This window comes from Echinops telfairi, unplaced genomic scaffold, assembly GCF_000313985.2.
Source record: "Echinops telfairi isolate 266 unplaced genomic scaffold, ASM31398v2 ScPeMD7_3;HRSCAF=10, whole genome shotgun sequence".
NCBI lineage: Eukaryota > Metazoa > Chordata > Mammalia > Afrosoricida > Tenrecidae > Echinops > Echinops telfairi.
This window is the reverse complement of record NW_022103899.1, coordinates 17888539-17916046: the sequence shown is the minus strand read 5'-3', so window position 1 is coordinate 17916046 and position 27508 is coordinate 17888539. Positions and strand designations below refer to the sequence as shown.

The 27508-nt window shown below is 39.2% G+C and overlaps 1 protein-coding gene across 1 annotated transcript in view; it reads left to right on the top strand.

Moving 5' to 3' along the window:
* Window positions 1-429: 429 nt before the first annotated feature.
* Window positions 430-27508, top strand: part of LOC101652695 (tomoregulin-2) — a 141683-nt gene continuing 114604 nt past the window's right edge. Inside the window, exons 1-2 of the mRNA XM_045296565.1 lie at window positions 430-514; window positions 3231-3327. Coding sequence (XP_045152500.1) covers window positions 430-514; window positions 3231-3327 — 182 coding nt within the window. The remainder of the gene's footprint in view (window positions 515-3230; window positions 3328-27508) is intronic.

Genomic DNA, 27508 nt, shown 5'->3' with positions numbered 1-27508 from the left:
AAACGCTATGTTTATTGTAAGCCAGGATGGAGACAGACAGAGAGAAGGGAGAAAGCCGTAGTAGAGGAGTGCTCCACCCCCACCATCAAACCCGCTGCTCTCTAGTCCATTCTGAGTGGCGAGACTCCAAAGGACAGCACAGAACTGTGTCCCACAGAGTTTACTAAGTCGGAAGCAGACGTCCACATATCTTAGGTGGAGAGCCAGGGGGGTTGAAACACTGCCCTTTTGATTGGCAATCAAGCCCTTAACACTGTGCGGTCAAGACTCCTTAAAACAGTGCTATAATGTCGTTCTGTAAAGTCTGCATTTGCTAATTAAGATATACCCTCATATTCTATTGTAATATAGCCTGCTTTGTATATAGGAAAACCCTCTTGTGACTAGATTTCAATGCCAATTTGTAAGTTGTCAATTATGGTTGGAAACATGGGGCTATCCGTACTAGTCAACACGTGGTTTCTGAACCAGCAGAAACAGCAGCAGCAGCAGCAGCATTTGGGGCCTGTAAGAAGTGCAGGACCTCAGCCACATGGCACACCTACGAACTCAGAATCTGATTTTAGCAAAACTCCAGATGCTTTCTCCACATTCTCCAGGGGAGAAGTCTTGAGCTAGAAAATGCAGGAGAAGAGTGCTTGAGAGAGAGGAAGAGGTTTTTTTAGAAGTGTTTTAAAGATGCCGAAAATTAGTTAATTAATTAAGATTCCTACATAGAGCTTGTCTTTTATTGAATTCTATTTATGTGTTTATTTTTAGAGGAAGCATCATCTTAGCCCTATATTAAACTTAGTAATTTGGTTTGGCCAAGGCTATCTCAGAGCACTTATATTAAAGAAATAAACAAAAAACTGAGCTGTGCTTCTCCACTTTAAAGCCCAAACGGGATGGGGCAAATGGATCAGCACTAGGCTACTAAGCAACGGTGCCTAGAACATAAGCCATCTAACCCTCCTGATCACAGGTGTACTTTGCAGCATGTGGAAACTACGTGAGTCAGAATCAACTTGCTAGCAATGGCTTTGTGCGTGTGTGTGTGTGTGTGTGTGTGTGTGTGTGTGTGCACATCATTTGGTTTAAAGAGTGAAATAAGCACTGTTAATTGATTTTGTTGCTGATTTTACAAAGACACAGAGCTCTTTTCCATTGTGCATGGATTCCTGTAAAGGCACTTTATTCCCAGGCTCTTTAGTGATGGGAATATCGCTGCTGCTGCTGCTGCTGCTGCTGCTTCTGAATTCATTTCTCCTGATAGGAGAATTGCCAAACAACTAGATTTCTACCAATAGCTGTCCTTTTAAAGAAATGTAATACGACTTCCAGTAGGAATATTATTATTCGTTCTGCTGAGTTAGCGCAAGCCGTCCCTTCCATCACTTCCAGTAGATTCCTCACCAGGATCTCTACTGCTGAAGAAAATGGAGCTGTCCCTAAGTGGCCATCACTGTCCATTAAGGACCTGCCCACTGCCTTAGTCTGTTTCCTGCGTGATGGGAAGTCGTCTTCTGGAAGCTGCTCGTCTTGCTAACACTAAAAGGCTCTCTCCCATTAGCAGCTTCTGGGTTGCATTAATAATAAGAAAGTAATCATGAGGCCGGCCTCAGCTGTTCACGCTCCCCTGAGGTGAAGGCCCAGTTTCCCTCTTACTCCCTTGGCCCCCCGTAATAGCCTTGCTTGCATTAAAGACACAGAGTGGATTACAAAACAAATGGGGTCTATTTCATCAGAGTCTGAAATTCGTTCTTTCGGGAGACTAGTACCTTTTTTTCTTGGACTTCCAGAGTTTAAGACTATAGCTTCAATATGATGGCATTGAGGTGAAGATATGTAAATCATGAAGTGTTGTTTTATGAAAGTGCAAATTATAGCTGCTGGAAAACAGGATTTAAAACACCACCAACAACAAAACTATGTACCTTTCCTGGAAGAACTATAAAACAGAACACTGTGGACAAGATGTCTTTTCAAAAAAATTAAACACTCATTGTCTCAGCAATAAATTCCAGGAATACATATCTTTGTTCTTATAAACAAAGAAAGCTCCTGTGAATAGATAAATCAATGAGAAGAATATATCATATAAAAAACAAAATAATTGAGTTGGACTTGATCAGTTCAGGATGCATATCAATAAATTGTACCTTTGTTAAAATTGTTATCTTAATAGGGAGCGTAAAAATGGAGCCTATGTTGAGCTTCATTACTTATGCCCTCCCCTACTGGAAATATTTAACCTTTTGCAAGAGCACACTTTTCAAAGGTCCTCTTTATTGAAACATCTGCTTCTAAGTGTACAGTTGTCACATGACACAAGGTTATCTATGCAATTGATAGGCTATTGCCATTTTTCATTTGGAAGTAAAATAATTTTTGCCTTCAACTGCATATTTGTAATTAGCATCTTTTAAAATGATGGTCCATCACCTCCAAAGTGTTGCTTGGATTTTCATTCCTTGTACTTAAAGTATTGGAATTTTTTCCTCGATTTATAATACTAAATTCTGATTTTGAAAGATTAGTTCCATCATTAGGTTATACAGTACCTACTTTTGTACCTGTAACTTAGAAAAAAGACATATTAATATCAATAATCATTTCCAGGGACTGGATACATTTATAATAAAATATATAATCATAACCTTCTCATCAGAGACCTCTATGATGCTTCCATAAAATATTTGCATGTATTCTAATTATTTGTAAAATTGAAGAAATCAATACAAAACAAATAAAAATTGTTTTCCAAAGACTAATAAGTATTGTTCTAATAGCTATTAACATTTTCAGGAAACTGGAAGATGACATGTCTCATCTTTCCAGGCTGCGCATCTTAATATATACATAATATGTGAAATGCTTCATTGAATAAGAAGTATCTGTTAATCTAGGAGTAAGAACATTTTAAGTAATTCTTATAAAGTATGTTATATTTTGCTGTAGACATGTAATTAACTAACTTCCATATGATATATTTCTTAAGCTAGTCAGTTCCACAAAATCAATAGTCTCTAATAGTTTTCTTTATACTATAACTATCAAATGCATTGCATACCATTGTTAGTCACTCTTCAATTTAAAGAAGAAAATAATTGAGTATAAAATGCTTATGAAGACCCCATAGCTATCAAGTCCATGGGAAAAGTAGCAGCTTTAATGCAAACCAGTGTTAGTGCTGTTGGCATTCTCAGACTGACCTGAATTCCTGTGTTTGCTTCTCGTCTGTCCTACAGTCCACGAAGGCTCAGGAGAGACCAGTCAAAAGGAGACATCCACTTGTGATATTTGCCAATTTGGTGCAGAATGTGATGAAGATGCTGAGGATGTCTGGTAATAATGCTATTTTCATTCTTTTAAATAAATTAATGATCATGACTTCTTTTTACTTCATCAATTATTCTCTACAGAAAGACATAGTTCTCACATTTTTTCTTTTCCATACTGCAAAAGGAAAAAATATATAGAGGGATATAAGGTCAAATAGGAATTTCTAGAGCCACATATCATGTAGGCTAGCCAGTAACCCCCTTGGGTATCAAGTGATAGAGGTATACTAGGATATTAACAAGACCCCCAATATATAAATGTTAAGAGATAGGAAGAGCAACTGCAATATTGGAAAATTTTAAGGAAACCCCGTATGTGTCAAAGAATTGTGCATCACAGGGTCTTGGATGGCTAATTGTTGAAAAGTATATCAACGGGTATATCATCTGAGGCCCCTTTGGTGAACTTGAATCTCCCGCTTTACAGTTGACAGACAGACATGTTAACCATTTGTATCACCTGGGAAAACTGAGTGATCATAGCCATATCATAGGAAGGCCCACTACAAGCAAATTCACCCTTAGGAATCTTGATTGTAATGATTGCTGGTGATTGTGCCCATGGTTCAACATCATTTTTTCAACCCTGCCAATTACCTTGTGTGTAATTATTGAACTTAAAAGGAAATATTTGCCTCAACCCCTCAATTTCTTTTCTTTCCTTTTTTCAAGAATGTGTGTCCCTCTGGGTTCTTTCCTTAGTAGCAGTCATCTCGGTTGCACCTCCTTCCCAGAAGCAGACTCTGGGGTGTGTTTCTCCTGCAGAAACATGAAGAGATCGCAATTGCAGCTTGCTGGGGATGACTCTTTTCTTTTTGATTCATCATTTCTTCTCTACAATAAGTCATCGTGAGCTTTTTTCCATCCATTTCTGAAGAGGAATAAATTCAGGAATATGAGATCCTGTATATACATTGTTTTGGTCTCGGCCGTCTTCACATTATGGGGTGTCTACTGTTACTTCACTTTACAGTGAGGAAACTGATTTTCCGGGTGTTTGTGTAGCAGGGAAGAGAAGAAGCTATAAGGTGACCATAGTAAGAGAGTTTTAGCAAAGCAATTCAACTAAGTTGCAATTAAAAGAAAATTTCTTTTTCTTGTCATGCTTGGAATAATGAGATGGCCAGATTGCAGGCAGCTTAGATCCAGTGACTCTGAAGACCGGCAGGGTAGAGCTAGTGACAGGGAGACGCCTGCAGCAGGCACTGGGAAATTATCCAGCCTCGTGAATGGCAGCACTCTTGGCAGTCTGGGGATGGGGGCGGGGAGTCTGAAATGTGAAGATAGCAGAAGTCTAAAGAGCTGTGGTCAAGGTTGATAGTTTTTGATAGATTCATCAGTAGGCTTTAAAGCCAGGCATGGAAATTGGGGTTCAGAGGAGTTCATTTCCAAAGGGAAATAGGACATATGAATAATACAAGGCAAACCCTCACACATGAATTGGGTATCAACTAGAAAAACCAATTAGGGGCAGAAAAGGCAAAGAATAAAAGGACACCCCTTACCAAAACTAGTGTATAAAGGCAAGCCAGGCTACAGGGGGCTGGGTTATGGAAAGAAATGACAAGACCAGAATGAAGCCAGCAACAGGGCTGACAGGGGCTGAATCGTTCGCTTTGGGCTAAGATTTCTTGCACACCCCCCAGCCCAGAGACAAGATTATTTCCAAATTGTGGACTAAGGCTGAACCTCCAGATGGGGGCTAAGTGGCCATAGCTGTGAAGATTAGAGGACTGCAGGGGCAGGGAGCCAAGAAGATCATTAGAGTTCCCAGGCAAGAATGAAAAGTTGTTAGCTATTAAATAAAATGTACTTAAAATGTCCAGTGTAAGCAATAAGGAATGGTGCTGGAATGGTAAGTGTATTGATTTTTATTTACATAAATACCTTTGTATGTTAACATATTGGAGTTAGTTATGACCACGGAGGGCAGATTGGAAACAGCTGCAGGACACAAAAATAAACACTAAGTGAAATTAAATAGGCGTGGAATCAAATAGGCCATAAAGTCAGATGGGAAGCGAGACGGGAGAGATCTGACTCTAGCCTTCAGTCAACAGAGCAGTCTCTGAAATAGGGCAGCTTTGACGCACTATGGATTGCGGCTGGAACTCTGGCCAGGTCTTCTCAAAAATGTAAAATGCTGCATGAAGCATAAACATAAAGTCCATGTGACATAAAGAGCATAACTGTGTTCTGTTTGTTTTTCTTTACGTTTTTCCCTTTGATGAAATCACGTTTATGCAGGAAAAAAATATATTCTTAGTGCTGCAATATGAAGTAATAATAAGATGTGCATAAACACTACCAAAAAATGTCATTACTGTATCCACAATATTGAAAAAAAGGCGAAAACTTAATTGCTGATTTTCCCTAACAACTATTTTACATTTTACCCCAAGGGCTAAGTATAGCTAACTCAAAGGTGCTAAGATATTTCTAAAATGAAATCTAAAATTGAAAAGTCTGTACACAGTTCAACTGATCCTGCTTTCATACTTAGATGAGATTTTTGGTTAAGAAGCAGGTCACATAGAAAAGAAATAATAAATAAAAAAGGAGAGGGAGAAGGCAAGTGAGATAGAGGAAAAAGTAATAATTAGAGGATGGCATTAATAAATCATGATACTCATCACATATATTGTAATGCTTTTATTTTAAGAAAACAGATGGCTTCTAAGCTAATAGAACAACCTCCCTTCTTTTCTATTACTTCATTTCAAGGTGTTGTTTTCCTTTGCTTTTTCCTTCCCTAGGGAGAACATATCGATTGTGGAAATCAAAAGAAGGTTCCAGTTTCTCAGTTAAAAAAAAACAACACATTGCTACGAAACATTTTTTGGTTACAGATATGAGCTTAAGGGTTACGGAGCCCTGGTCGTGTCGTGGTTACTCACTGAGCTGCTGGCCCTGAGGTCATCCATTCGCTGAGGCAGTTCTGTCCTGCCTTCTCGGTTCCGTGAGTCAGAATTGACTCGCTGCCACAGAGTTTGGCTTGAGGAAAGGATGAAGTATTCAGCAAAGAAAGCTTAGTCAACGTGATCAGTGGCCCACATCACAGGGACATCCACTCCCATACCGAGGGCATCCTAAATCATAGAAACACCTGTGCGAGGGGATGTGCATGCCTGTTTATGGGGAAGGGCTTCAAAGAAGGAGAAAAGAGCTTAAAAGATTGTTTCTATTTACTTCTAGACTTTAAAAAAGTCAAAACAAATGCACTCATATTTCAAAGACACTCTAATACCTTTCCAAATATAATTTATAATAAAGTCATAAAGCCTCATCTGTAAAACTGGGAACACCAATTTAAAATTTGAACAAATAGCTCAAATACTTGGTGATTTTTAGAAACAGCTCTATATTCCCTTAATTATCTTACCTGGTAAATTATCTCAGTAAATGCAAAGTAGGTCAGTAGTAACTCCTTGCACTGGGAACTATTCCTAGGAGATAATTAGCCTAGAACTTTCTGTTGATCCTGTCAATCAGAAGTAGTTCAGAGCCCAGGGGTTGATTCTTGATTTCATATAAGAAAAAAGCAAGTTGATAGCTGGGTTTGATGCTAGCAAAAAGCTGGTACATGAGTGGCTGCATGACTAACATTTCTCAGGTGCCAGAAAGGATCAAGGAACAACAGAGCACAGGTGGAAGAGCAGATGTCTAAGGGGGCACAAACGACATACTGGGGCAGCTAGTGTGTGTATTTGCTTCATGCTTAGGCTTTCTAGCTCCTATTCCTATAATATCTTTATGTGGTATTCTATATGTACTGCTCAGACTCCATTACCAAGTTCATATTGGCTTAATTTAAATGCTACTAGTTTCTTAGTGGCCATTCGTTTTGTTTTTGAGAACATGAATAATGTCTTCCAATTTTAGCGTATAGCATCCTTGTGTTGTCTGCAGTGGTAAGAAAGGAGAAAAAGCAAAGTAGCTGTAATAAAATGGGTCGGAAGAGGCAGTGAATGTGCATCTGTTTTTTCCTTCCCTTCATTGACGTTCCCAGACGAAGACAGGGTGTGGGCTTTGGCCTTCCTTCTGTGGGTCTCTTACTAGGACGGTTTAGTTTGAAGTCTTTAACGGCTTGTTCGTTTGATCTGAGAAGGCTTCTTGTCACTAGGAAGACTGTGTGGCTGGCATCATCCCATCTTTGATGCTTTTTGGACTGTGGAGACTCATGAATATTTGAAGCAGGGCAGTGGCCAGGGGTGATCCTTGGCACTAGATTTCACCATACATATAAGTAAATTAGACATTAGATCCTGCTGACTTTAGTATGTTTAGGTTTTGAATTTAATAGGGAAAATTAAGACACCTCTGAGGAAAATAAGAAGGTGATTTCTTTTAAAACTGCTATTGGTCAACAACTGAGCAAAATCACTGTCTTGCTAGTAGACGGCTTCCATTTGTTTCCTACTAAGTGAAAGGAAGGCTGGTTAGAAGAGGGTGCCACTTCATCACAAATGTTCGTTCAGTCGTCTCCAGGGCGTTTCCTTCTTTTGATTCCCTTTAGTTTATGGCCTCAGAACTATGACTGTGATGACCCGAATAGACCTGCCTTCTTACATAAATTGGGAAAAACAAGACAGAACTTAGGTCTGGTCTTTAGAAATGGAGGGTTTTTGTTTGTTTGTTTGTCTGTTTGTTTGTTTTGAGTTTAGTTATGGCTTTATGAGGAGACTTTTCTAAAGTCTAAGTTTCCTGGAAGTTGGTGTACTCAAACAAAAAGTCCAGAGTCATTGCCATTGAGTAAAAGGCTCTGACTCATCGTGAGTCTATAGAACAAAATAGGACTTCCCTTTGGGTTTTTGTGACTTAAAACGATCACTGTTGCAGATTAGCCATATCTTGCTCCCACAGAGAGACTGGTGGCTTCAACCCACTGACCTTGTGGTTAGCAGCTGAATGCGTGGCCCACTACACCATGAAGGATCCTGTGGATTGCTTCCCGCAAATTGTCTCTTATCCTTCACCATGAAGACAGTGGCTGTTATCTCTGAAGCTGGCACAGCGCTTTCACTGGTGTCAATGGATGGGGACTGATAGTGAAGAAATTTTCTCTTCCTTTTGATTCTTGCACTTGCCCAGAAAATTGTTCTAGAAACAGACAAAGGTGGATAGGTCTAACGAGGGGAAACATGCCACCACTCCCTACTGCCATCATTTTAAAAAGAAAATACACTTTTTAACAAATCTTTCTCCAAGTACAAAAATTTCCATTTAATTTCACTTTCTTCTTGAGTAGAATTTGATTTTTTTAGTTGTTTCCCGTTGTCTTTTCATAATAAAAAAATAAAATAATCTTCATATTTAAAATTTGAAGGTGAAATAATTTACATTTAAAATTGCAATTGTAATTATTTAGGGCTAGTGTTTGTAACACAGCTGTGCACTGGTCAGTACAGTGTCTTAAATATTGACTTGGACCGATAGCCATCATGTGTCTTGACCCACATTTCCCTAGGCAGTGGTGGTGTGGTGGTGGGGGAGCCATTGAGTCGGTTCCAACTCATAGCAACCCTGTGTACAACAGAATGAACCCATCCCTGTCCTGCACCAGCCTCACAATTATTCATATGTTTGAGCCCATCAATGCGGCCACCATGTCAATCTTTCTCGTCAAGGGTCTTCCTCTTGTTCGCTGTCCAACTACTTTACCAAGTATGATTTCCTGCTCCAGTGACCGGTCTCCACCAATCACATGTCCAAAGTGTGTGAGACATAGTCTCATCATCCTTGTCTCTAAGAAGCATTCGGGTTATACTTCTTCCAAGACATATCTATTCATTCTTTTGGCCATCCATGTTCCCTGTCATTTTTGCAGCCCTATAATTTAAATGAATCAATTGTACCTCAATCTTCCTTATTCAGTGTCCAGCTTTCATATGCATATGAGGAGATTGAAAATATCATGGCTTGGGTCAGGCACACCTTTTTTCTTCAAAGTAACATCATTGCTTTTCCGTACTTTCAAGAGGTCTTGTGCCCCCAGATTTACCTAATGTGTCACATGATCTCTTTACTAATGCTTCCATGAGCATTGATTGTGGATCCAAACAAGACAGTCATCCTTGACAACGTTGACCCTTTCTCCATTGATTTAGGGAACATAATTATCATTTTATTGTTGACTTGTCACCAATGTTACTGGCGTATATAATATAGCATACATTTTATTGTTGGTTATTGTGGTTCGGTGCCATCGAGTCAGTTGGGACCCACAGTGGCCTTAAGCACAGCAGAAAGAAACGCTGCTCAGCCCTGCACCCTCCTCCCAATTGTCCCCATACTAGAGCCCAGTGCTGCAGCTATGGTGTCAGTCCATCTCCCTAAGGGCCTTCCTCTTCCTCACTGCCCTTCTACGTTACTAACCATTGTGTCCTTTTGCGGGGATTGATACCTCCTGATAATATGTCCAAATTATGTAAGACAAAGTCTCACATTCTTACCTCTGAGGGGAATTCTGGCCTTACTTCATGCAAGACAGATTGGTTTGTCCTTTTTGCTGTCCATGGTGCTCCCCATACCTTTCCCTGCACCAAAGTTCAAATGCATTGATTCTTCTTTGACTAAGGGCTTCTTCCTTATTCAGGGTCCAACTTTAACATGCTATGAGGCAATTGTCAATATCATGATTTGGGTCAGGCACACTTTGGTCCTCAAAGCAACAGCCTTGCTTTTCAGCACTCTAACGAGGTCTTGTGCTGCATATTTACCCAATGCAAGTTGGCTTTTGGTCTATTGACTGCTACTTTCGTGAACTTTGATGTGGATCCAAGCAAGATAAAATCCTTGACAACTTCAACCTTTTCTCCATTTATCATAATATATTACCTGTTCTTCAAGTTTTGAGGATTTTGGTCTGCTTAACATTGATTTATAATCCATACTGAAGGCTTCAATCCTTGATCTTCATCACTCAGTACTTCAAATCCTCCTCACTTTCAGCAAACAGGATTGTATCGTCTGCATATCACAGGTTATTAGTAAGCCTTCCTCCAATCCTGAAGCCAAATTCTCTTCATATAAGCCAGCTTCTCTGATGATTTGCTCAGTATACTGATTGAACAACTATGGTGACAGTATACAATTCTGAAACACACCTTTCCTGATTTTAAGCCATGCAGCATTCCTTTGTTCTGTTTGAACGACTGCGTCCTGATCCATGTGCAATTTCCACATGAGCACAATAAGTTTTCTGGAATTCTCACTCTTCTGAAAGTTATCCATAGTTTGTTATGATTCATATATTGAATGTTTTAGAATAGTCAATAAAGCACAAGTAAACGTCTTTCTGGTTTCTTCTGCTTTCAGCCTTGATACATATGACAGCAGCAATGAGATCTCTTGTTTCATGTCCTCTTCTGAATCCGTTCTGAACTTCTGTCAGCTCCCTGTCAATGTACTGCTACAATTGTTTTGAATGATCTTCAGCAAAAATTTGCTTGCATATAATATCTATAATATTGTTCTATAATTTAAGTATTTTGTTAGATCACATTTCTTTGGGAGGAATATAAATATGGCAATCTTCCAGTCAGTTGGCCAAGGAGCTGCCTTCCGAATGTCCTGGTATAAATATGTGATAGCTTCCATTGCTTCATCAGCTTGTTGAAACATTTCAGCTGGTATTCCATCGATTCCTGGAGCCTTGTCCTTGGCTAGGAACCCTGGTGGTATAGTGGTTAAGCATTGGGCTGTGAGCCATATTTTTGGCAGTTCAAAACCGCCAGCAGCTCCTTTGGAGGAAAGACTGGGCTTTCTACTCCAGGAAGCAGGTAAAGTCTCTGAAACCCACAGGGGTTCACTCTGAGTCAGCACTGACTCGATGGCAGTGAGCTTGGGTCTCTTTGGAGTGTTTGTTTGGGCTAATGCTTTCAGTGCAGCTTGAACGTCTTCCTTCAGCACTTTTGATTCTTGCTCATAATACTACCTAATGGAATGGTAGTCTGTCTTCTAGGTTTTTGTGGTACAGTGACTGTGTGTATTCCTTCTATCTTCTTTCTATGTTTCCTGCAATTTTGCCATAGAATCTTTCAAGATTGCAACTAGAGGCTTAGATTTTTTTTTCTTGAGTTCTTTCAGTTTAAGACATGAGAGTATGTTCTTCCCATTTTGGTTTTCTAATTCAAAGTCTTTGCCTATTTCATTATAATATTTGGCTTTGTCTTCTCGATCTGCCCTTCAAAATGTTCTATGCAGCTCTCTGATGTCATCATTTCTTCCGTTTGCTTTAACTACACTGTGATTAAAAGCAAGCTTCGAATTTTCTTCTGATGTCCACTTTGATCTTTTCTTTCCTTCTTGTATGATTAATCACCTTAGACTTCTTAGTTAATGATGGTCTTGATGCCCTCCCACAGTTCATAAAGTCTTATGTCATTTGTTTTTAATGTAATAAATCTGTGCTTCGGGTGTTCTTAAATGTCAAATAGGATGGACTCTCAGTCATATTTTGGATCGTTTGGACTTGAATTCATTGTTTTGATCTTCAACCTGAACTTATATAGGAGCAATTGCTGGTCCATTCACAGTCACCCCCATCCTGGTTTGAGCTGATATTCAGCTTCTCCTGTATCTCCTCCCAGAGTTGGGGTCAATTTAGTTTCCGTGGATTCCATCTGGAGAAACCTGTGTGCCTTTTATGTTGTTGGAAAAACCTATTTTCTATGAACAAATTATTGGTTTCTCTATCATGCCAGCTCCAGCTTTGCATCGATCACCAATTTCATGTATTCCAACTATAGTACTCTTCCTTCCTCTCTGCTTCCAACTTTGCATTCCAATTGCCTATTATTAATGATTCTTGATTGCATGATTTACCAATTTCCAACCGAAATCATTGGTAGATGTCTTCAGTTTCTTCATCACTTGCTTTACGGTACAGGCACGCTGGTGTGTAGTGGTTTTGCTTTGGGCTGTGATCCACGTGGTTGGCAGTTTGAAACCATCAGGAGCTCCTCCGGAGCAAGTCTGGGCTTTCTACTCCCATAAAGAGTTGCACTTTGGGAACCCTCTGGAGGTCAATGCTGACTCAGTGCAGCAAGCTTTTTGTTGTTGTTGGATTTTTTTGTGGATCTTCTTTGGTTGGTAGATAAATTGGAATAATAAATTTATTGATTGACAATATTGTGCTTCATGATGGATTCTGCCATGTCCTGTTTGACAATGAATGTGATGCCTTTCCGCTTGCTTTTGTTATTCGCACCAGAGTACATCATGTGACTTTCTGCCTTAAAATGGCCAATATCATCACAGCTCATGAATGCCTAGGATATCAATTTTAATATGTTCTGTTTTATTTTAGATGACTCCTAGTGTTCCTAGATTCCTACATCACATCTTCCAAGTTCTGATTATTGACAGATGTTTTCAGCTGCTTCCCCTTCCCTTGCGAAACGCCCACAGGCTCCACTCCACAGGCTTTGCCCACTCATGCCACCGTGGTGGACTGCGCTCTGAGAAGTGTTCTTATTGTAGTCCACCCTAAATCATCACTCTAGAGGTCAAACTCATTCTACTGACAGGAATATTAGTTTAACCAATGGTATAGTTTTGATGAGCAGATAATTTCACACTGGTGTTGGAATTATCAGACTCCAGTAACTGAGTAGTTAGCATATATATTTCCAAATCGTTTGTGACTGGCCACTGCTACACGTGTTGTGGGGGTTTGAGATATGGTAATACTTGTAATAATCCTCAGTTATGGAGACAGAGCCTTGTCTGGTCTACTAAGCCTTGTCACACAAAGGTACAGTGGGGGACATGCAAATAAGGCCAAACCTGGATCACCATTTGTTGAGCACCCACAGAACAATAAGTCCAAACCCACTCATAGACTCACAAACACACTTTCCTTGGACTTTAAGTGTAGTTTGCAGAGTGCAGGTTCAGTTTATGTCCTGGTATGGCCTATGTGTCTTAGGAGATCAGAGTCTGTTTTGTCTCTCTTACATTGTTTGGGTAACCAAGGGTTGCTCTCTAACCTTGGCACCTTATATGGCGAACAGGCATACCAAAAGAAAATCTAATCTACCCAGCCAAACTAGGATGTTAGGATTTATGAAAACAAGACGTAAAATAAAATTGAAATGTTAAAATATGTCACAATCTTTATAACAGAGACTTACCCAACTCTTCCATAACGCTACTTCAAAGGAATTGATTGTTCTGATAAACTCTAGAGAGGCTTGTGAGCTTTTCTCAGTGACCACACTTCAGTTCTGCTCTATCTATCACACTCTGCTTAATGAGACTTACTTAGGACACAGAGGAAATGCTTATCTAGTGTAGAGCTTCAAGAAAGACAGGTATAAATCACTATAACATTAGCATGTTGTATATGTTTTCTGCAGTATAAGATCTGCAATATAAACCATAACCCCTCTTTTTATCTAAATACATTGACATATTACATGAAAGCAGAGCAGTGAACACAAAGATTCTCAGGAAAGGCGGTGGCTGTTTACTTACTATCGTAAGTGCTTTCATTACTTCTCTCACTTGCTAAATGTTTGTTATAGACAAACCTGACTTAACTTTTAGTACTGTCTCACAACCTGCTGTAATTCCTTCTTGAGTGTTCTGGGTCTTAGCTTCTGAATATTCGTGGAGTAAGATATGCCTGTCCCTTAAATCATGGAATACATCCTATATGACCCAGTATCCCAATGTACTACCCAGGTTTGCAATAAATATACGAATCTAAGTGTAGTTGTTAAAATACAATGGAATTTTCAAAAGTCCTACTTCACTATATCATGAAGTAAAAAAGTATTTCTTCTATATTTGACACTGTCCTAATTATTTGCCTTTAGGGTGCCATTTAAAATTCACTAACAACCCATTGAAGTTAGATACACTATGAATTCTAAATCTACACATAAAAAGGAAACTGAGGTACAGAGAAATTTAGGAAACTGCTGAACGTCAAACATAAATGGGAGATATAAAACTTGAACTTAGTCAGAATGACTCCTGTGACTCTTCATCGTTACTCGTTGTGTTAAATTACCTGTATGGTGTGGTGTATGCCTCATATCTGTACACATATGTAAGTTATCTAAGCGATATGAGATATATTCAGTACAGACTTTCACATTAAAAAATAGAACATTGAGACCAAAATTGTCAATTTTGTGAAAGAATTGATCACTATCAAGTATCAGTTGTCTGTGACATGCTTCAAGAAGTTTCTTTCTACCTGGGTATACACACCTTATATCTTTGCAGGCCCCCACAACATTATATTTTTATATGAGTGGGTTGGTTTTTATGGTGGCATTTAATTATTACTTACAGAAACGGGTTTGATTACTAGCCTTGAGGTAGCATGGGAAAGGCATGCGGTCACCCAAACATGAATAGCTGGAGCTCCTTCCTTCACATGTACTTGTTCTGCAGCGGCAACAAGAATCCTAACTATAGACCAGCAGAACTATTGATACATTATTAGTTAGTGATAGGTTTTTGTTCAGTAAAAAGATATATAGCACACCTTTCACATACAGGGTTTTGTACACCTTTCTTTGAGGCCATAATGCCAACTTCAGTACCACTCAAAGGACCAAGCAAAAGGCAGGGCATAGACACAGACAGGTTAGAAGAGCTTGGCAGGTGAGCAATTTGCTGAGCGACGTGAGATGTAATGCCTTCCCTTAGTCGCATGGCAGTAGTTGATGTGCTCCACTCTCAGTAAGCACCATTGTAAGTGCTTATTGTGCTAAAAGAATAGAAATTCTTGGAGGTGAGAAATAGAAAAAAAGAGAGGAACAAGTATTTTTTATGTCAAATAAATATGACTCCTAGTCCAGGGTGCTTTAATCCTTATCCTGGTGACAGTATTGTGCTGAATATTTCAATTAATATTTATATATGATACTAAGCCCCTTACTTCCCAATCTAACATATTTATTATGGTTACATTAAAATATAGTTTATTGGTCTTTTTTCTTAGTTTGAAAGTAACTCCTGACTTTAAAACATACTGTACAGCTATGGGAATCAAAACAGCCTGATAGAACAAGATACGTATAGATCAATACAATAAAATTGAGAGTCCAAAAATAAACCCATACATCTGTCATCAACGGATTTTTTTTATTATCAACTGATATTTTTGTTGTTGTGGTTGCCAGGTTACTTTTATACTGTCCATTTGGTAGAAAAATCAAAATCTCTTCAATAAACAGTTTTGAGAAAATTGGATTTTATACGCAGAAAGATGAAACCGGATCCAAGCCTCACAACACACAAACATAAATTGAAATGGATTTCCAACCAAAATGTGCAAACTGACTCTGTAAATCCTGCACTGTAAAATGCCGAGGTAACTACAACCACAGGTAGCAAAAGCAATAGGTAAATGAAACCTCATAAAAATTACAAACTTTTGTTCATCATCAGACTTTGCAGAAAAATAAATGAGGCAAGCTCATCACGTGGAGAGCATTTTCAGAAACGGTATGGCTCTCATGAATCTGACACCTAGAGAGCCCAGCGCTGGGGTCCCCTAGGATGGAGCGGCGCTGCTCCTGCTTGTTCAGGACACTAAGTCTCCAGGAGAGCAGAAAGCCTCATGCTTCCCCCAGGGCTGGATTTCAACACCTGCCTGGGTTATCAGCCCACTGCCTACCTCTCCAGGGCTCCTTATATAAGGACATGACCCAGCGATATCATTACTACGTATATAACCAAGGCTTAAAAGCCAAGACCCAAACAAGCCTTGTATATCAGTATTCATTGCAGCATTTCACATAATATGCCAAAGGTGAAGACAACTTAAATGCTCATCAACAGATGAATGGATAAATAAAACTGTGGTACCCGAGTATAATAAAATAATACTCAGCAGGTGGGAGGGAAATAGTCTTGATACAAACTGCAATGTAAATGCAACATGAAGACATGTGAAGTGAAATAAGTCCATCAGAAGAAGGTAAGCATGGTCTGACTTCTCTTATAGAAAAAGACAAGCAAGGGCAAATGTATAGAGACCAGAGGTTAGTAGTGTTAATAGGCGGGGGAGTGAGGAAGAAAGGGAAGTTAACTTGATGAGAATGATAGTGAATTTGGATAAAAGTATGGTTAATGTGATGGTTAGGTTTATGGTGAAAACCTGGCCAACAGGAGCATGTGGGATTAATCAGGCCAAAGTTTGATTGGAGGGAGAAGAGATAAATGGGACCCCTCCCTCTTATCTTCCGGTGACCAGACCAGCATGCTGCTGCTTTAGCTAGTTCTCAGCCTCAACCTATGAGCTACACTACCAGTATGCTAAGCCAACCTCAGGATCCTATAGCTAGAACTTGAGGCTCCTTTGAGACCTGCTTCACCACACTGCTGGGGGATCCTTTCGACTTGCATTGCTTGAGTTCGATAGCCCATCAGGCCTGCTTCACTAAGCTCCCAAGTGACCGACTTTTGCTGAACCGCTCTTCTGTTTACTGCCTGTGTGCAGACACTGGCTCCTTGCCCGAGGGAGGACTCCACAGTCTGTTTCCTTGACCTTGGATCTGGCAGCCCACGTGAGCTGAAGGACAAAGTGATTTGAACTGAGCCCCCTGTACTGCTCTGTGGACTAATTAGCAGTTATATTCCTTCTTGCTCTATAAACCTATCCATATATAGAAGTGTCCTGGTTGCATTTTTTCTAGAGAACCCTGCCTAACACAGTTAAACAGCCAATTATTGTAATTGCTTTCAACAAGTTGTACAAAGACATGTCAAAACATATAACTAATAATGTTCTGAGTCATACATGCTTGAGCATATTTAAAATAAAATATATTTAAACATATCTCTGTCATCAGAGATGACTACAGACATGTTCTCAGTAAGACAGTTTAAGTCCCTGCAGGATGCTTTCCAGAAAAAAATAATCTGTTTTTTGTTCCATGAGGGGGCAAAAAAAACCAAACAAGCAAAACATTTTTTCAGGTTTGGGCTAATATAGAAAAAGGTTAACAAAACTCAAGTGGACATCTCCCCAAATAATTGAGGCTTTCCAATAATCTTGTGAGATTGCTGCCCCAGGTAAAACAACCATTTTAAATAAATCAAGCATTTTAAAGAATCTCAAGGAGACCTCAAAGACAAGCCAAGAATGAGAAGAAGGTCAACATCCACAAATGAAGAAACTGTGACAGAATTCCAGGAACTAGTGAAGAAAGACCATAAAACATATACTGTTCTCGTAGATACTGCATTTGCATCTCGTATGGTCCGTCGTCTTAAATTCTATGTCAACCTCTTGGCCTCCGGCTAGTTGCTTTATAAAGCATATAAAGTATTTGAAGATGAAGGTGGTTTTATGGAATGAATAGTAACCAAGTACAAACCTGGCATTTAACAATGTGAATCAGAGAGCGGGTCTAATCAAAAGAGCAGTATCCGAGAGAATCTATGAGGCCAGTGAAATTCAAGGCAGAATGATCACCTTAGATGGTTATGGTGACCGGGAATTCTGAAGAAGAAATACGGATGCCTGGTCTCAAAATGAAAACTGCATTGATGAGAAGACCAGGAAAGTTGTGCTGAGGAAAATGTTTCCTGTCCCAACAATACACCTGATCATTCTTCAGCAGCAAGCACCAAGGTCTGTCCGGTGAGAATGTCACTGGGAAAGGTATCCCATCAGCCCTACAACCCCGATCTTACCCATTCAGACTTCTTTTTGATCACTAAACTTAATGGATGTTTAAAAGGAGCACAGGATCACTCCCTCAGGAATGCCAAAACTGCCCTCTTTTTTTGGTGTAAATTGAATCGTGCAGAAGTCTTTCTGGAAAGGTTAGAGAGATGGAGACGTGGTCATAGAAGTATCTAGACGCAGGATGTGTCAAGAATCAACAAAACTCCAAAAACCATACTCACTGGTATCGAGTTGGCTCTTTCTCAGCAAATGTATAGGGCAGACGAAAACTACCCCTGTGAGCTTCTAAGACTGTTTATAGGATAGAAGTCCTATCTATTCCATAGAGTTTTGAACTTCTGCCCTGTGGTTAGCAGCCCAGAGCATAACTATAGCACAAGGACCTCTTCAAGAATCAATAGCATCACATTTTCTACTTTTTGTTTTATAAAGTTCTATTTGTTTTATTTTATAAAGTTTCTTTGATTTTACAGGGATGTGTTTTGACTTACTTTCTTACACCTGGATGACATTAAATTGGCCACAGTTGTGTGATATACTTCCTTACATATACCTCTCTGTCCACCCCTCACAACCCCCCCCCCCCCAAAAAAAAAATAGCTGGTGAGGTTGCTTATATACAACCCTAAACCTCATGGACTTTGATGAGTTTTAGAGATTTAGGATCCTGGTTCATAGGACATCCCAGTGAAGTGGCCCAATATTATGATTAGTGCTTCTGTTCTTGAAGCAGTGCCTGGGATCCAGAGGCCTGTGTGCTGCCATACAAAACACAACACCTGGCTTCTATTTGCCTGGCATGATGGAGAAAGATAGTCAAGAACAGGAGAAGGATATGTGATGTGTGAACAACCACCACCTTTGCCGTGGTACTGGAAACTAGATGGTGCTCAGCTGTCATGAGTGACCATTTTAATCAGAGATTCTCTAGAAGTATCTTGATTAACAAGTAGAAAATTAAAAGGAGATGTCAGTTGTTGAATTTGACCTTCTAGAGCAGTGGTTCTCAACCTGTGGGTCCCAATCCCTTTGGGGGTCAAATGACCCTTTCCCAGGGGTCGCCTAAGACCATGGAAAAACACATTGCAGTTTACGTTATGATTCATCACAGTAGCAAAATTACAGTTATGAAGTATTAACGAAATACTGTTATGGTTGGGGGTCACCACAACATGATGAACTGTATTAAGGGGTCATGACATTAGGAAGGTTGAGAACTGCTGTCTAGAGCCAAGGAGGCATGATACAGCCTAAAATTATTGTCCTGAGTTCATAAACCAAAAAGATCCTGTATCTTCCTAAAAACAAACAGTAGGTTAGCATACCCTAATATAGAATGTCTACCTTGAGTGTTGTGCTTTCTCAAAATCTATCTGCATGGGATCAGATTGAGAACAGCAACTCTGACAAGGGGACAATTACATTTCTGTGTATGCGGGAGAAACAACTGAGAAAAAGAGGGGGAAATGCTGTCCGACCCCTAAGAAGGTAAACAAGCTAACGAAGCACAGAAGCTGGGGAACTGATGTGTGCTTTGCTGTGTATTCTAAACAATCACAAAATACATCTTAACATTTTAAGACAAAACGGGAAATAAGCACAATACACATCAGAAAGAGCATTAAACAAATAGCAAACTTAGAAAAACTGTAGAAAAATGCAATCCCACCATTCAAGACAATCATTGGAGGTCTATTTTCCTATCATGTATATGCTTACGTGTGGGTGTGTGGGTTTGTATGCCTGTGTGTATTTAATGAGAGCCAGTGTGTGTGTGTGTGTGTGTGTGTGTGTGTGTGTGTGTGTGTGTGAGACTGTGTCTCTGGGTTTAATGAGAGCCATTTTTTGAGAACTTGGGTGGTGGAAAAGGTGAAGAACGTGACTCCTAGCGGGAAAACGGGAGGTTCACACCCACCCCAGGAGTCAGGCCTTCCTAAGGTCAGTGCTTTGAAGGCCCTAGGGAGGAGTTCTGCTGTGCCCTCCTAGAGTTGCTAACAACAGTCACCTCCTGCACATTCACGCACCCACCTGTCATGGAAGTTTTTACTTTGAGTCTCAATGAAGTGATCAGAACGATAAACACTTTTTATTAGAAATATATTTGGACATCCTTTGAGCATAATTCTCAAGTCAAATAGATTTGAGGGTTATATCCTAACAATTGTGACCTAAAAAGGAATTTCCAAAGCTTAAGCCTCCTCTCTGTCTGGGTAAGCGTTTTTTCTTGGTTACCTTCAAGAGAGGAGACAGTGTGTGTACTGAAGGCGTTCCCATTGCCTGTATTCAGAGTGTCCATAATAAACAGCTGTTGGAGCTATAGGCATTATTTACCGAGAAACTCTTCTCCCAAAGGCGTTTTAAATTGGTAGAAACTGTTTCTGGTCTTCAGTGGTTTGCTTCCACATAGTAATATATTGTACATGTTGGTTCATCTAAGAAACAAATCGGCAAGCCTTCCTCGGCAGTCACATAAGTCTGGTCCAGACACCTTCTCCTCTAAACAGAAGAGCTAATATCTAATAAGTGAATAAATTGTAGAATTATGTGAAACACTCAATCACAAAGTCAATATTGCTGAAAATCTGAATGCTTATTAGAGTTAAAAACAGAAAATAAATCATGGAAATGAGTACGTGATTTCTCTAATCCCCCAGTGCAAAATAAAAGAAGATGAGAGTGGTCCATTCATCCTTTCATCACCAAGCTATGAATGAAACATAAGAAATTAGGAGGATGCACCAGGGAAGGATGATCTTATAGAGGTTGTTTACTGCAGCTCTTTTTGATTCTTTGCAATCTTTTCAAAGTATTTGACATAGTAGTTCACTTTGTTCTCTGAGCTCATCCTCAAACCAGCTTTCTATAATCAAAATTGCATTATCCAGAGTTATAAAAGAAATGTTAGGTTCCAGCTAGCCATAAGAACTTATAGTCAGCAGATATTAAGAGATGTATATCAGGGAGAAGTGCACAACAATTGAAACAAGGAAAGAAAAGAAAATTATATAAAAATTAGCATTACATTAGGGAAACTTTGTCATATACTTCTACAATAAAAACAGTCAAATGTGGTACTTTGGTAAAGTTAGATATAACATCAAAAATTATGCAAATGGAGATAATTAATATTTTCTGATTAGAGTTTAAGGTTCATCTTTAATTGATTGTATTTTCCATTCTTTAGAAAATGTATTATCTGGGAGAAAGAAAATGTTATAGAACTATAGGTATCATATTGACATTGAATGGTCAGCCCTAAGAATTTGAAAAAGGAAAAAAATTGATAACAGAAAAGTATCGCTGCATCAGTCCACCTATTGGTATCTCTGACATTTCTGTAACATTCTAAAAAAAAGCAGACAAAGGAAATACTTTCCCCTAGGCAAGATATCCATTATCTAGACTTCTGTAAAATCACATTACTTTTCATGGCCTCTGTTTTCCTTAAGTATACATTGTATATAGGGATAGCTATACATAAATTTATCAAAATATGATTCACAAAATTCACCCATTTGAATTATATACTTAGACAATTCAGTATACTGTACTGTAATCATTGCACAATTAATTTTAAAACCTTCAGATCAGGTCAAAAAATAAACTCAGACCTATTAGCAGGCCTTCCCCATGTCCCACAACTATGCTACCCAAGCCCCAGGAAACGAGCAGTCTACGTTGTGTGTCTGCAAATGATCCTGTAAATGCAATCTGTCAATGTTGTGTTTTTTGTATAAAATAATGTTTGCAAAGTTCATCTACATTGTTGCTTGTTTTAGTACATCCTTCCTTTTAATTGCCACAATAATATTTAATTATGTGGATATGTCATATTTTGTCTATTCATTTATCAATGGATGGGGTATTTGGATGAGTAGCCAGGATTTGGCTAGCATTAATCATACTTCACGGATATCCACCTACTGGATTTGTGTGGATGTATACTTTGATGTTGCTTGAGTATATATCAAGGAAGGGTTTGGAAAGGTTATAGTAGTATGTAGTTACTCTTCTTTATGAAGCACTTCCAGACTGTTGCCAGAGAGACGGAACCACTTGACATTCCCACCAGCTGCCTATGAGGGTTCTGGTCGTTCTCCATCCTTGCTTTGACTTGCTGTTGTCTAGCTACTGAATTGTATGGCCGTCTCAATAGGAAATTGAATTTCCTTTTGGTTTTGATTGCCATTTCCCTCAGAGTTCATGTTAGTCTCTTTTCCTGTACTTATTATTTGTAGATTTTTAGGAGAAATGACTTCAGTTTTTCATTTTGGAATGTCTGTTATTGCCTTGTAAGATGATTTTTTATATATATATATATATATATATATATACACATACACACACACACAACACACAATTATAGTATTCTGGGTACAATGTCTTTTGCACATAGGTGATTGGTAAATATTTTTTCCATTCTGTGAATCTTCTGTTCATTTTCTTAATATCTTTGAAATATAAATTTTCTACTCTGGATAAAGCCATTGTTATTTAGTTATTTGTTCACTCTGCTCTTTGGAGTCATAACTAAGGAGATTTTACTTTGTTCAAGCTCGCAAAGAATTCCGCCTAAATAAGATTCTATGAGATTTGTAATGTTAGCTCATGTATTTGAGTGGCTTCCTGTGCATGAACTGATGGTCCCACATCCATCTTTTTCAGGTGAATATCCACTTGTGTCATCACCATTTGTTGAAAAGAGTAGTCTGTGTCCATTGAATTGTATTGGCACCTTTGTCAAAAATCAATTGACTGTAGTAGTGAGAGTTTGTTTCTGGACTGTCATTCTATCCCATTGATCTTTATCTCGCTCCTTCTGCCAGCACTGGCTTCTGCTTTTTCAGATGTAAAATGAGGACATTGGCCTGGATGATTTTGCTGTTCCTCTGAGCTCCAGCATTGTTCTCTGACTTGGGGACAGAACTACTGTGAGCTCTAAGGAGCCACCGCACACACGTCCCCAGTCCTCCTCCTGCCTTTGCGCTCCTCTTCTTTGCACACCGAGTCCTCCCAAATAGGTTAACGATTGTGTCCAGAAGGTTGGATTTACTTCTGCTTATTTTAACTCCCATACATTATCCAAAATAACTTTTTCATATCGGTTATCATCTTTTTAGAAAGTATAGAAAAGAGGCCTATGATAAAAGGCAAATAGGTAACAAAGTTTTTTAAATAAGAAATTTCAAGAATTCAATAACAAAGTCAGGGAGGAAGATAAAGGCAAACTGGAAAAGGTTTCAAATGAAGACTAATAGAAGCTGCTGGAATCAACCTAAGAAAATTAGCTCTGAGTGGCCTGAAATTTGGGATTAGAGAAAAATGGTGAACTCTTATAGTTTAATAGTAAAAAACGCAGCTAGTCCCCAAGTTGTGACAAGGTTCTACTCCAAATACTCTGTCCGGAGTTGGGTGTAACGTAGGTGGAGCAGGCGAATTGGTCGTCGTCGTTATGCTTGCCTCTCATTGTCAGTGAATAAGAACTCAAGTTCCAAAGCACTGGGTTTGTGGAGGGCTGCAGCCGGAAGCTAGAGCCCTGCCTTCTTCATCCTTAAGATCTTCGCAGGGTCCATTCCAACGTCTTTAAGTTACTTCCCTAGCATATACTGACCTTAAACAAACTCGCTCATGCAACTGAAACATGTTGTGCTTTGTGGGCAGTTAGAGATGTAGAAAGAGCTTACCATTCCTTCCAAAGGGCCACAGGACACAAGACCCTAAACATAGCTTTTCTGAGCAAGCAGATGCCTGGAACATGTGTGTCCAAGGGATATCGCAGCATCTTGTGACTTGGGAAAGGCATTTTGTGACTTCCTGCCCTGAGACGACCTACTAATCACCGCGCTTTTACAATATGGGCTGTAGCCAATCCCTGCAATCTACATCTGCTCAGTAAACTGCTCCTAGCAGCACTCCACTTTGGGATGTTCCGGCGCAGACTTCTCTAGCTGCACGCTGGACAAGCAAAATATTATCAATTAAACTTCCTGATGTGACAAAAGCTGTTTGCAGCTGTGACACCTTGGATTGCTTGGTTTCACTCCTTGTGTTTCTTGAAGCTCCCCTCTACAAATCTCATAAAGCTTCAACAAAACTCTTTCGTTTTACTTTAAACAAAGTACACGTTTTTCTTTCTTAACATCAGTATCCTTACAAGCCCACCTTCATTTATCTTTGGGGGTTGGCATGTTACTAATGGTGGCAACAGTTGTGCCCTGCAACATTGTATGCAGTACGTACAACTACTCCCATCAACTACATCACGTAGCATTTTGCATTTATTAAAATCCCAAGCGTTTTTTGTATCCAATGATTTTGAGCATTTAATTCTATACGTCTGAGAGTAACAAATTCCGAGAAGGAAGGCCAGAGTAATGTCCTTGCTTAGGGTTAACTTGATGGAGCCAAGATTCTCGGTGGCATGACACTTAAGTAAAGGTGAAATTGGGCAGCATGTAAGGACAGATTGTCCTCCATTTTGTGACCTGATGGGGCCCTTTTCAGATAACATCAATTTTTACACAGCAGCCAGAACCTTAGGAAATGATCGTGTCAATGAACGATGAGTGGATATAATAATAATGCTTGTAAGTCAGAGATACCTATACTACCTTATCAAGAGTTACTTTTACTGTTACTTTTACCAATCCTAAACTTAAGAATAATTTATACTGTCTTTAATTAGAATTTTTAAGTACAATGCCATTGATAAGTTCATTATAAGTATTATGAAATTAGTTATACCGGTCTTAATATATTAATGGTACAATTATCGTAACTCTGTAGGTCGTTCTTTGTAAACTCTGAGTGAAGATCTATGAACATGTCATTTTGTGACATCTACTCAGCAAAGGGTTAAAATGAAGGGAGGGGATGTGGCCATTCTGTCATCTGATCAAGGCGGAAGCCTAAGCATTTGGGTCTTTAAGATTGAAATGCCATTGCCTGGAGAGAAGAAACAGTTTTTAATTAAATACTCCTTCAGTGAACAGAGTATAAAAGAGTGCTAGAGGTCCTGAGATGACCGTAGGATAGTTTTTTCACCCCAAACCAATTTATGTGAAAATTAGAAGTTAATGACTTACTGATCATCTATCAACTCCTTACATATCTTCTTTAAATTTTTAATTTTACTATTAATAATAAAATAGTTGGTTGTGCAAAGTGGAAAACATTGATCAGATTTTTATGACAAATAGCCTTGCTTTAATTGTAATTAGTTAATTGATTAAAAAAAGAAGTAGGAAACAAAGTTTAAAATGTGCAAAACTATTGTAATATATCATAATATAGGATATAACAATTCAGGATTTAGAATACAAAATGTGACTTTGAGAAATACTTGCTTATACGCATTTTCTGCTTTTAATTCAGCTCTTTCTCCCTCGTGTAATCAACAAATAATGGAAAATGTCCTATATGAACCTAGGTATATTTTTTTCTAAAATCCTCTTAATGAAGTGCTTATTCATTTATTGCATAATCACGATTGGACACTTTGGTCCAATTATTCACTTATTACATCCCCCTCACACCCCTGACATTTGTGTCTTCTCAAACTAAAGTGCAGTTTAAAATAAAAAATCTCCACAACCTTATTCACCTGCAGGGGAGAAATGTTTGCATTAGGACTAAGGAACGCATGAGAATAGTCTCAGCATGCGCTGAGAAAAGTAGGCTGGAAACAATACTGTTTTTAAAAAATCAACAAATCACTAACGTTGATTAAGTGCTTAGGAAGGAACCTTGAAGACTTAGTGGTTACACGTTGGGTGGCCAACAGCAGTCAGGGATTTGAAACCACCAGCTGCTGGGGGGAGACAGGGCTTTCTGCCCCGTGAAGAGGTACCGTCACGGAAGCTTGCTGGGGCAGCTTTGCCGGTCCTGGAGGGTTGCTCGGGTTCTGTGTTGACTTGATGGCAATGCATTTGTCCGATTGAGTGTTTATTTTGTCTCAACCAGTCTTCTGAGGACATTATACCTATTCGCTCTTTTAGCCTGCATACTACATAGACCAACAAGTCCATTCCAGTGCATAGTGGCCATAGTAGGGGTTTCGAGGCTAATGGGTTTGCTCTGCCTACCTAGCAGTCCCAGGCTTACCCACCTCACACATTAGGAATGGGTGAGTGCCACTTTACAAATTAGGTACGTTTATTAACATAATTGCAAGTTGAGGATATTGCGGGACCATTATGCTATGTAACTTGTTTATGTTGACTATGTGTTAAGAACCAAGGTCAAGATTTGAAACCAGCAGTTAGTTATACTCTTACCGGTACCCTCTGACCCGTTATCCCTCTTGTCAATGGTGATTCAGAAAACCTGGGCTTAATACTGTTTGCAAGGCTTAGAGAGGTTTATGTGTTTAGAGAAAGGTTAGAAGTTAGAAGAAACTGAAAAAAACAGGTTAACACACAGGTACTGATTTGCACTACCTCATTTAACTACTTAAAACAGTGTGATGAGTTAGGGATTATTTCCCCCGATTTATACAAAGAAAGAAGCTAAGATGCTAGAGGACAAATACTATGTTAAAGCATTCGTTATGGGCAATGTTGAAAAGAATGGAGATTCCAGAACACATGGCTGCACTCCAGTGAAACCTGCCCATAGGCAAGCTGGCCGTTCTTCAGTTATTCAATACTGCACGGTACGTACGAAGAGCGAGTAACCGGCGGAGTGGTATCCTTTCACCACGCCTGTTCGATCTGTATGCTGACTCAGTCCACAAGCCTCTATGGAGAAAAATATGGCCTCGGAATTGGAGGTGTGCCGATGGCACAACCTTGCTTGCTAAAAGCAAGCAGGATTTGAAGCACTCACTGAAGACCAAAGTCAGCCTTTACCTGAAAGAAACAAAAACTCTTTAAACCAGAAATCGCATCATGATCCATAGATAAGATATAGAAATTGCAAAGAATTTTACTTTTCTTGGAACCATAATGCATATGGAAGCAGCAGTGATTGGACAATGGAATGTTATGATATCTGCAAGAGCTCCCAATCAAATGATTTTTTTTAAGAAATTGAATAATGGACTGTGTTGGACATATTTGCTGCAAAATAACGCTGTTATTTTTAATATATTAAATGTATTTAAAATAATACACTAAGATGAGTTATTTGATGACTAATCAAAACAGTAACAATATAATTTTCATGACTAATATGCACCTGAGTGAAGCCGTGGCGTTTCAGTTGCCTCATGTGCAGATGAAATGAACCAATGAAAAAGAAAGATCGGAGAACTGATACATGCGAACTGCAGCGTTACAGGAGAACTAAGAATATACCACAGACATCCTGAAGTACAAACAGGAGGAAGAGGTTCAGTCAGAATTTCCCTTAGTAGCAAAGATGATGAGTGTTTATTTTGCTGACTACTTGGTATATGTTATCAGGAGACCACTTTCTTGAGGGGAGCATATTGCTGAGTGGAAGACCAGCCAAAGACAGGGAAACCCTCATCACAGGTGGCCACAGCTTGGTCACAGCAGTGGACTCAAACAAAACAAAAGGTGGA